Raw genomic sequence first — 12,246 nt, 5'->3', positions numbered from 1 at the left:
AATCGACACGTCTTTGCAAGCCATAACCGTACAGCAGCAGAGGGCAACAACCAGCTGCCATCACCCTGTGGGCAGTGGTGCAGACCGGAGTTAAATGTGGTCAGTGAAGATACTTCAACCACCCCATCTACCGAGGGGAATCCCTCACAGGCTGAGACAGACGTCCTAACATCAAGCACAATGTTAGTTAATTCACCCTCCACTTGCACCCAAAAAGCTCTAACAGACTCCATCTGCTCTGCACTGCCTTCATCTACCCACGGGAAGGGTTCTTCATCTAAACAAATAAAGCCTGTAACTGACCCAAAGGAAGACACTTTGCTGTCTTCCAGCTGTGCTTCCCAGCTGCGCACACCTGCGGGATGTGACTACAGCGCTGCACCCGACCGAGGGGTGCGTGCAGGATTTAGACAGGAGATGGAACGCGGTGATTCAGTGTAGCAGAGGTAACATGGAGATGGAGGAGAACAAGAGAGGGAAGGACCATCGTGCTCTTACTTCGTATTTGACTGGGTTCACCCCCATTAGCTAAATGAATGAGGGGGCACCACAAAGTTCCTGTTTAAATCTTAGGCAACGTGAGCATTTTCCTTCTGATATTTAAGAGGACCTACCAGAAGTGTCTCAGAAATGGAGTTAGAGGGCCGTGGGGGACCTGGGGCATCACAGAACCAAGACTGCCTCCGAGAGCTTTCCATGGTCTCCGGTCACAAACCGAGCAAGGGCAAACACCGCGTATTTCAGCAGCTGTGGAGCATTACCAAAGTCACCTGTGTTAAAGATGACGGAGTAGGAAGAAGCCTCTACTCCCCTTCCATTGCTGAAAGCAACTGACGGGTGAACAAGAGTAGAAACACAGAGCCATTGGTTCAACTAAAGTCTTATCTCAGTAGATGGAAGGACAAAATAAAGCATCAGAAAAACCTCTGTCAAGAAGTCACTGCACAGACAAAGGCATTTAGAAATCAGCTAAAGCCAGTTTGCATCCAAGGACAAATACCTCCTCATCCCTGTGGCATTTTGGATTAGACCCTTCATTAGGTATAATGAAACTTAGGTGATGTAAGCAGTCATGACTCTCCTGACTTCACCTAAATGTAACCCAAATAAGACAAGAAATTCACACTACAGAATAAATGAACGATGTTCACAATGCTCTTAAACAGTTTTTACCAAATGGCACAGGTTATTCTCTATGCATTTATTAATGAAGCCAAACAACATGCTCTGTGGCAAGAAACTAGCACTACGTATCACTGTATAAATAGTATTTTTAACGCGTGTGTATATATACATACACTTATACACTGTATCTATTTATACGTATGTAAAGGGCTCCTACACCTTCATCACAAGCACAAGGCAATGCAAGATAAAGATGTGACAGCATCACACCATCTCCAGAGCAAACGCTGGCACGGAAGCTGCTGGTCATTTTAGTGGCCCTTGACCGGCAATGATTAAGTGTTGCCAGCTGCAGCGTACGAGCTGTCCTGTCCAAAGGACCCATGTCTGTCAATTTTTGCAGTTGTATATCTCATGAACAAGCAGGGGGACCTAGCTGTCTCTAGAGTCATTTAAGCTAAAAGCACCCCATTTAGATGAGCCTTTCTTACCTGTAGCTGAATCCCATTGCTCTGTTTTGCCCCAGACCTCTCCTTTTTGGCTTTCCCCCAGCGCAGCTCCACTGACCTGCAGAATGAGCATGCTCTCAGCTTTAGTACTCATTATGTTCTCTTTCGGCAGTGCCAGAAGGGCACACATTTGCTTTCTGGACACAAATCATCTCAGCTGTCACTCAGGAATCCTAGAATCACTTTCTTTTCTTTCCATTAAAAATATAAGATTCATCAGAGAAACTTATTCAATGGACTTGCCTACAAAGCTCTGCAAGATCTTTTTTCAGGGTCTCTCTCAATTTATGTCTATGACATAAATTACATGGCTACGGCAGGAAAATTAGTCAGTAAAATTACTCCAGATACACCTTAATGTAGCCAAGAGCAGAAGCCTCTCTGCAGCCTGCAATACCTGTATGTCCTGTGACTTTTGTGCCTTTGAGAACCCTGTTTTTTTCAGCTCATTTCTTCGTACATTCTCCCCCAGTGTCTAAATACATAGCCTCCTGCTTCCTAAAAAGCACAAGCCATTAAGTCAAATCTGTGACATGAGACATTTCCCTTCTTTCTAAGTCATTCCTCTTGTGCCCCAGGCACTGGGTCATTTGGCCACCAGGAGTCACACCATTATTCTGCTCCATAAATGTTTTTATCTAAGCATCTTCTCATGGTGCATCAAGCAACTTGGCTAAAAAGCTGCATGTTGTTTGCCTCCCTCTTCTCTCCCTAAAGAAGGGCACACATGTGCAAGTCTTCTAGCAGGGGTTTTTGTGCTGTTTTGTGGGGTTTTTTTTATGTTTGGGAGCATTTTATGTTGGGAAGGAGAGCTTGTTTGCTTTGCAATGTTCAGGTTGCTATGTAATTATGCTAGAGAAGATGTCTCAAAACCTCAAAACACCGTGGCTTGGACTCAGAGAAGAAGGTAGTGTTTTTATGATGATCATCATGGGCCCATGGAGAAGCTCAACAGTGTCAGATTTTCCCTTCAAAAAATGTTGCATCTCTTGAACAAATTAATTACACCCCTACGGCAAGAAATCCCATTAATGCAGAGGTGTGAGGCTGACGATGATCCCAGAGGTTTAGATAGTCTTTTAGATATCTCAGGCCCCAGCTACGAAATGTCCCAAAGTAAAAGACAAAGCTTTTGAATTTGTTCAGGTACTCTGCAAGAAAACAGGACAGGCATCATGAAACAAGTTTAATATGTTCATGGTATCTCCTGCCATTGACAGCACACACCAAGCACTCTGCTGTGCCTGAAATTTCAAAATGCCTCAGGCTTCGTGGCTGGGTATATTGTACTGATTTACTTACGCTGAGAGGCAGGAGAAGACAAGAGTGAGCTGTGGGAGGAAATCTCCAAGCCAACTCAATATAACAGTGAAAGATTATTCAGGGATGCTCCGGCAGCCTCTCTCAACTACGGCTGGATTTGATTAGCAACCTGTGCCTTCCCCAGAGGAGTTTTCCACATGGCTGCAAATCCTCTAAGTACTCTTCTCCCCCCGACCCAGTTCCCTTCTACGTTGTTTGGGTTTTTCTATGTCATTTTAGTTTTTCCACAGTTTTTCATTCAATAGTTTTCCTCATTTCAGCCCTTGCCCATCACAGGGGGAATGGCAGGGTCACAGCCAATGGGTTTGGTTGGAAAGTTAAAGCCTGCTTGAAGCCTGGTCCCTTGAATTATTTAAGCCAGATGGGAGGATGGGACCCAGCTGGGAGTGATCCCACATCGCCCCAAGAGCCGCCTGGTCTGCTCCAGCTCTTTATAGCTCTGGGAAGACCTCGATTCCTCTGAGCATCTGTGAAACAACACAGCAGTAAAGCACCAACAGCATACAGACATTGCTTTACATCTTCAAACCTTAACTAGAGAAAACTAATTATATGTGATGACCCTGGGTGAATCACATATAAATAACACATTTTGAAGACATTGGTGCCAACACAGTGCCCGCTATTAAAAGGAGCAGGATGGTCCACTGCATAAGGCTGGAGTTAAGATTCAGGCTCAGCTCTGGGTTTACAAGTGACACACTTTCTCATCTTTAACAAAACAGTGTTAGCATTTTTGTCTTATTTATTTAGATTATAAGTTCTTCTGGGTACAAACAGTCTTTTACTCTGGTGTTTGTAATATTCCTAGCTCAACAGTACCTGATCTCCTTTGAGACCAATAAAAGGCATGGTAATAAAACCCCCAAATATTTTAGACTCTTCATATTTCACTTGCTAGTGTCCAACACTCCAATACACACCGGCTTTTCAGCCTTTGCAAATCTTTACATTTAAGCAGCAGCGGCTATGCTGTTTTATTTTGTACTACCCTCAAAAGCCCATCCATTTCTGTGACCAGTAACGTAGCCGGTGGGAGAAGGGCGGCCACATTTCTGAAGTGCAGATGCCATCAGGTCAGCAGGCAGGTTTTAAACAGGCTGCTCAGCTAAAACACACCAACACCACAGAATGACTCTGCAGCACTGGGTGGTACTGTCTTAAGGGAGATACCCGCCACGTCTGAGGAACCCTTCCTTTGGAGCTCCTAGGAAGACCTGCAAATCTACACACCCCACCGCGGATGAACAAGGATGGTATTACTCTCCTTATTCTCCAAACTGCCACACCAACCCTCACCAAAACAGACATGGAGATTAAAGGCTCCCAGACCTCAGACTTTCCATGGGTCCTGACCTTGCTCCACTCTTATCAGCCACGGATAAAATTTCTAGGTCCTCTGTGCTCTGACATATGAGCATTGGATGTAATTCCCAAATTTTGGGTGCTTAGGCTTGGAAGAACATACCTTCAAATACTCAACCTAAATTAGGGTGAGCATTAAGAGCAGGACAAATAGAAGGATCCACAGCGAGCAGGAAGAATGCAAAGGGAAAGGCTCTAGGGGAGAGGTGCCACGGTGCTGCACCCTATTGCTGCTGATGGTAAACGCTCATATTCATTTGCATCATTAAAAGCACCTCCCTTTCATTCCTCCTGGAAACGGTAAGTAGACTGAAACTGTTTAGTTTATCTCCAATTGGGAATATAAGAAAATCAAAAGAAAAATCAAAATAAATCCTCAGTACGTCTAAGCCAGCATGTTTTCTCTCATGCGCTCCTTCCGCTTCTGACTCTTGAAAAAGGTATTTTGAGAACGATCTTCATGGTTATGCAGTGCACTTGTTCAAAACTGTTGATGTTTTAAATGTGACATATGATATTGCCCAGGAGAAGAGCAAGCAAAATCAGTGATCTATTGTTACAGAGGATCTCCAGCCCTGTGCTCAGCTGTTCTACACACAGATCAGATCCAAAAGAGAGCTTCCCAGTAGCTTTTTCTTAGCACATCCAGTGTTAAAAAAAAAAAAAAGTGTTAAAAAAAAAAAAAGCTTTTTAATTCATCCAAAAATTCTGCTAAAGAGTATTATTTTATTTTAACCTCATACAATCTGTTTGGTGAGTAATTCTGGCATAAAACTCAATACACAGCTTTCAACATGAAAACATCAGTGCAGGGCCTTGAAAAGTTTATTAACAATCTGTTATTTATAGTTTTCTTTTTAAAAAATGATCGACACAACATTCAGAGGAAAATTATAGGAACTGCCAAGTCAGATAACAAAAAACCGTATCAGTGTTAAGATTTGATAGAAAGGTTGTAAGGAACAGTATGATTTCCAGAAAAGAGAAATATTCTGATTGCTAAGCTATTTGTCATTCAAGAACAGCCCAATCACACACATGTTTGCAAATTATTGTTATTGTTGTTAATTATTATTTACAGAAAAGCGCTGAAATGCAAGGTGGTTTGAATTCCAATGAAAATGACAGATCGCTGCCCCAAGGAACTTTTTATCCCCCCTTTCACTCATTACCTGTTTGCTAACAGTACCTGTTTAGTTCCAACTTGTTTTCATGCTATCTAAAATGACTAGAAAATTAGGTCCTATTAAGTAATCATGAATATAAACTGTGACTCACCAGTTAAGTGAACACCATTACTGGCAATAAATTCAGAATCCTATTATAAATGCTTGTTATTGTCAAGCAAACCAAAACAATACAACTTTATTCAACATTAATTGTATCCTGGGATGCTTGAAACAATTAAATAAGTCCAACCAATATTCTGCACGTAGTCAGAATTGTGTGTGAAGGGCAACAAAAATAATTGAGGTCAGTCACCAAGGTAGAGAGAAAAAGGGACAAAAAGGAAGGAAAAAATACATAAGATGTATTTCAGCTCCTATGTGAAAGCAGATGGAGGGTGAAGGAAGCAGACAGGCTGCTCCAGATGGTGGGAGCGGCAGCGAAGAAGGCTCTCACACCCACTGTGTTGTGGCTGTGATGGGAAGAATAGACTTTTGGTTAAAGGATTACTATAGGACTCCAAAGAGTTGAGTTCAGCTCCATCCACTACCTCTCCACCAGGTTTTCAGACCCTCTGGGTTTTGCTTTTGTCAGCTACCTCTGTGGCTGACAAAAAATACCAATATTTCTATACATGCTTTGCCCTCAGCTCGTATCTACGCAAAGAGCAGTCGTGGACTCGGTATCTGTTATACTGAGGTCCTGAGTAGTACTATTGAGTTTTGGCCTAGGCAAAGATCACATTTTCGTAAGCCCTGTGCAAAAAATAGGGAAAAAAAAAGCCCGGATACCCTATTCCAACCCTACCCAAACATCTTACTGTCACCTTGCCGTTCAAGCGCACTTCTTGGTTGCACAAGCATGCAGGTGAACTCAGACAGTACAAAGATGTATTTGAAAGAGAACAGCCATAGAAAAAGAGACACGGCAGGGCAAAAAGAGGTAAGGCGTCAAAACTAGTAGAAAATAACACTCATAAAGAAAGTGTGAGCACATATGTGAGCTGACATTACGGCAAACTGGGTGTCTCCAAAATGATGTATTTAGCTGAAAGCCTTTGATTATTGAGTATTTTGGAATCTTATTTTTCGACAATGGAAGAAAATTGACCTGTATGCTACACCATTCCCCCAAAACGAGCACTGTCCAAAATGCACCCATGAACCACGCTTGGAGAGCTGTCAAAACTACCTTCTCACCAATGGCTGCAGATTTTTTTCCTGAAACCTCCCCATCAGCTTTTAAATCCATTGGCCATCTTGCTTGTCTTTTTTTCCCATTTCAATTCCAGCTGAACACTCAAACCTGTTATTTTCTATAACTGTTCAAGGGAGACCAACAATCTACATTACAAGATACTACAATTCACATTGCAAACAGTAGGCACTCATTATTTTTAAGCCTCCAAGAACATACTGGATGGTAAACTATGCCACATGATAGCAAACAGGATTACTTAGTTCAAAACAAATGTGTCACCTTAAAGGAGTCCTAACAATATTTTTCTGCTTGCCCTATATAGAGTGCACAAACTAAAACATCTGAGTTGTTTCACAGCATTGTTAAACATTAATACCTGGACCTCAGCTTTCACTCCTCCTCCCACAGATGCTAGAGAGGTCCTGTAGGTACCATGCACCTCCTAGCATGAATTATCCCTAATCCCACATGGTTTTGATAGTAAGATTTCCAGAGTTACCGATCTTAAGGTCAGAAATCACCATGAAACATCCTCCTGTCTAAACAGGGACAAGAGGCTCTTTCCTGGCGACTCCTGCACAAAGCCCAAGAGCTTTCAAGATGGCAAAAGGATTTCTCCCAGCAAATCATCCCAGAGGAGATGGGAACCACTTGCCTTCATAGTTTGCCCCAGCGGTTCATCAGCCTTCCTCCTGAAAACGTGTGCCTTAACTTTGGCCCTTTGGGACCCTGTATTTTTCTCCCCTGAAGGTATTTCATACTATGAAATGTTTCCTTAATGTAATTTCAAAAAAAAAAGGAAAATACTGAACTGAGAAAAATATGAAACAGTCTAACAGAACCATTGCTGTCTCACTGGGATGTCACAAGAAACAGGCAGAAATTGCTGGTAATGTCAGCAGAAATGTAAAAATCAGACAAACTCTTCAATCTTCACAAGGGGTATGGAGCCAGAGGAAACACAAATATCAACATGTTTCTTTACATCTTGAGAGTTTCCAAAATCAGAAGGGAAAAATAACTGAGTAACTTGCCTGATACCTCAAGTTAAATGGCTAAACAGTGATGATTCATTGTGTTGAATCCAACACAAGTGCTTTTGGCACCCTGCTCATGAGAAGGGAAGATCTTTGACCAGAGACAACCAGATCTTGAGCCTACTGGTACCTCCCAGCACCTCCTCTCTACACAGCAACTCAGACGCATGGGGCACCTCTGCCAGGACTTGTCCTCGCCACCAGCGCCTTCTCGCCAGCGAGGCGAATGCCTGGTCTGAGGTAGGGACAAGGCATGTCACATCCATCATCCTTGTCTCCTGGGAAGGTCTGAACAACCAAGAACAGATGGGAACATGAGGTGGACCTGCTTATGAAAAGCCCGTGTCAGTGTGAGACTGCATGCAGACGAAGATACCTTGAAGGACATCAGAGGACAAAAACACAGGAGACGGTACATAGGAGTTTGTGACAATGTGTGTGCGTGTGCATGAGAAAGAAAATAGATATGAGAGGAGGACATGGAACGGCTTCATTTCACAGCACGAATGAACACGTATGGGTGCATAGAAGAGCCATGAAGAGTGCCAGGAGCTAATCAAATGGCATAAGAGTATGGAAGCGACACAGGACACAGGTGAACCAAAAATTATGGTAGAGCCCCTGAGAAAAACAAAACTGCCTATAAGTTTTCTCTGTACTATATTTTAGAAAAGTACTGGACACATCATTGAACTGTATTTGTCCTCCCACACAGCTCTTACTATGTTATGGCTATAACCATGCAACTGCCTTATGTTATCATTACTAAGCTTTAAGGAATCTACTGCATCATTTTTAAGGACAGCACCAATATTTCCATAGTTACTAAGCTCAAGCCTTTCTAAATATTATAACTTGATCATAACTGTAATGTCAGTAAGGCCTAATGACAGATACCTTAGAAATGTGGGGCTGATGAGGATGATCTGGTATATCGTATTACTTCTTGGAATGTCAAAATCCGAGTTTTAAAATGGCTTAGACATAATAGCATTTCAATATGGAGAAAAAATGATATTTCAGTGATCACTCATCATCTTATCAGATTCCTGCTACTGTGAAGCTTGTAAGACTGAACATGCTTAGGGACTGCATAAATACAGGGTAAATACAGGTTTGGGTACCATCTGAGCCAGCCACTGCATTGCTGGTAACTTCTTTAGGAAAGCACTGCTGCCCGACAGCACTGAGCAGAGCAAACAACACAGAGCTCAGCTACCAAAGGAAACAATTCCTTGAGTGGAAAAGGCTACTTTCTTACATCTGGAGGTGACGTCCAGTTCAGGATGCCTATTTCAGTATCGATGTGGCTGGACATGATTTACAGGGACATGTAAATAATTAATTCCAGCTCTGGAAGAGGGAGCTGGGTACTCATTAGAGGTTCCTTGAAGCCCAAATGATATAATGATTAACTGAGTTAGGATCTTTTTAATAATTCCAGTAATTTCAACTCTCCCATGTTAAGGATCTGCTGAAAAGCTTTTATTCAGATGAAAGGCTCCTTTCAGAGAACAAATCTTTAACAGAGTATACACATAGATTTAACACTCACAAATCAATGCACTTGAAATAAAATATGTTTTTAAAGTTTCTCTTTCACTTTCTTCCCTGATTTGGGGGCTTAGTGCTTTTCTTTCTCTAACCAATTTTACCACAGGCAGTTAAGACTGCTTGCATGAAAAAGGGCTGCTTTTCTGTTAAAAGTGCTTTTAGCACTTTGGCATCCTGAAACGGAAGGTGGCAGAGAAATGCAAAATACATCTACTACACTAATTCAGTGCATCTCATCTGACATGCCAAGTTTTTCACTCCAAGCCCATCCATGCTAGAGAGAAACCTATTAGATGGTGAGATCAGCCGATGGATGTCCAACAGGGTTCAGCATTAGAGTGCAGGAGGGATCAAAGCAGATTTTATCCCTGCTCCTAAATAGTGCCAGAGGAAAATATTTTGGTGCAGATGCTTTAATGGTATTTAGACTTTTGTTTAATTCCTATTTAAGTACTTTCCTATCAATAACTAAGAATGGCTCTCATCATTTGGACTCCTGCACCCTGTATATCTGCTGCTCGAGTCAGTGAACAGACCTTCATTGCCTTCAGCAGAAATGGAACAAGTACTTTAATGATTTGCACAGTGATGGCCTAAATTTTTTAGAAGTTTCACACCCTGGTAAGTCACACCAGAGCTGGTAGGAACTGCAGGTGCTGTGCTGGTGGGCGGCTAAGGACAGAACCAAAACTCAGATTCAAATCTTCTAATTATCAGGCTGCTCTCTGAAACTAAGGAATGCACAACCAGAAGGCAACCGATGTGTAGGCTGTTAAATGCACATACACTCATAATTAATATGGCTATGTCTGGAAAAGAAAACAGCTCTCTTTTCTTTATACAGGCCCAGGTTTGTAATCCAGTTATTTTAATTTTCTAAAACTTTCTAGATCGACTGTTAAGTCAAGTTTAAAAACTTCACAGCTTCCACTCTCATCAGAAAGGACTTACTAACCAAACTGCGAGGTTGACAATGGTTAATAGTTTGAGACACTAATTGGCCATATTTAATGAATTTAATTTGCAACAGCCATATTAATACGCATAACTATTAACTCTGACCAACTTTACCTTCCTTGGGACCTACACCTGCTCCCATTAGCTTCAGTGGGATACGGATCAAGGCCACAACATTACTACTTTCTGAACCTCTTCAGTGGCACAAATTAAGCCTCACAGATGGCTTCATACACAACAACCAGCAAGATGACAGAGACTTGTATAACGGCAACCACGGCACACTGTCCTGCTGCTCTCCGAACCTCTTTGCATTAAGACTTTCCTCCTCAACACCCCTTTGCTCAGGAAGGGAACTGCATGCCTAAGGTGACAAGCAGGGACACGTCTGTCCCAGCACGAAATTCTGACAGCAAAAACTCGATGAAGGTGAGGAGAATGAACCGTAACACTTAACTCTTAATGCTGCACTTGGCTTCTTCAAAGACCTGGGCAGACATTAATTTGATTTGCTAAGTCAGCGTTTTTCTGAGGGCTACGCTATCTGCTCATCACAACAGAGCTGCGTGATCCACCTCCACATTAAATGACCAGCCTGATTCTTACTCGCAGTTTGTTCATAGGAAACCAGTGAGCCCGTGAACCAGAAATACTCTGTTTGTAGGGAGCCCTCCCTTGGAAGCAGAAAGAAACTGAAATATTACAGTTGAAACTTGTTCAACCATATTTTGGAAGCGGCACGCAGAGTATGAAAAGCACTGCTTGGGATTAACGACGCTTCGTTTTGAGACAGGCTTGAAGTTGCAACTAAAGCAGGGGGGACACGGCAACGAAGAGCACTCCCAATATAAGTGAACTTTAATGACAACGTATATGCACGCAGCAGCCCATACGCTGACTTCCTTCAGCACTCCCGGCTCTCTACCGCTACAATATCCTATAAGCGAAAATTTGTTTTAACAAAAATAAAACTCTCCGCTCAGCCAAAAAAGCATCAGCCTGCACCCTGCTCCCTTGCACCATCTGCGCATGTTTATTCTCAGCCTTCCGAAAAAAACCCCTAACGTTTTACTCAGCTGTATGCCCCGCCACTATAAATAACAGAAATACACCCCAACAACAGTTCAGCATCGTAGCTAAAACACATGCAATCCACGCCGGTTATTTCTGCTCGTCTGCCAGAGCAGATGCAGCCATGGGCTTTAGGGGAAAGCGCGCAAGTCAGAGCGCCTGCATTCACAGCCGCGCTACCAAGAGAAGGCATTTCCCCGTCTCCTCAGGCTATTAATATTTTGAAACACTTCCCCCCCGGTTTTTTCTCTTTTTTTGGGGGGCGAGGGCAGGCGCCAGCCCAGCTGCTGCCCCGCGGTTTTATTTTCACCCGCGTTTCCCGCTCGCCCCGGCTCCCCTCCCGCAGGGACGAGCGGGGCGCGCGCGGCGCCGCGGTGCAGGCGCGGAACGGGGGCAGCCGCGCGCCGCCGCCCGCGGGGCTCCCGCGCGCCCCCGCGCAAGGGGCAGCCCCGCTCCGCGCCCCCCGCCGCTCCCCGCCACCTACGTCCCCAGCGTCTCCTTGAACTCGAAGATCTTCTTGATGTCCTCCGCCTGCTTCTTCCAGGAGCCGCCGCCGTCGCCGTTCTCCCGGGCCATGGCCGCGGCGCGCAGCCCGGCGCAGCCCCGCGGATGCCGGCCGGCGGCACCCAGCCGGCGGGCGGCTTTTGCTTTCTCTTCTGCCGCCGCGGCTGCTGCTGCTGCTGCTGTTTCTTCTTCTTCTTCTTCTTCTCCTTCTTCCTCCTCCTCCTCCTTCTGCTCCCCTTCCTCCTCCTCCTCCTCCTCACACTTCCTGCCCGCCGCCGCTTTTATTTCCTCCGCGCTCCGGCGGGCTCCGCGAGTGTCACTTTTCCTGGGCTATTTCCTCCCAACTTTCTCTGCCCCCCCCTTCCCCTCCTCTCTCCTCCTCCGCGCCCCCCCCCCTCCCCGCGGAGCCACCGGCGGGGCTGCCCGGTCCCTCC

General features: G+C 44.3%; 1 protein-coding gene across 1 annotated transcript in view; it reads right to left on the bottom strand.

The window, feature by feature from the left end:
- Positions 1-11,884, bottom strand: part of CAMK1D (calcium/calmodulin dependent protein kinase ID) — a 225,865-nt gene extending 213,981 nt beyond the window's left edge. The window contains exon 1 of the mRNA XM_075716484.1: positions 11,793-11,884. Within this exon, the coding sequence (XP_075572599.1) occupies positions 11,793-11,884 (92 nt within the window). The remainder of the gene's footprint in view (positions 1-11,792) is intronic.
- Positions 11,885-12,246: the final 362 nt, after the last annotated feature.

The sequence above is a fragment of the Pelecanus crispus genome, chromosome 1, assembly GCF_030463565.1.
Source record: "Pelecanus crispus isolate bPelCri1 chromosome 1, bPelCri1.pri, whole genome shotgun sequence".
NCBI lineage: Eukaryota > Metazoa > Chordata > Aves > Pelecaniformes > Pelecanidae > Pelecanus > Pelecanus crispus.
This window is presented reverse-complemented; position numbering and strand designations above follow the sequence as displayed.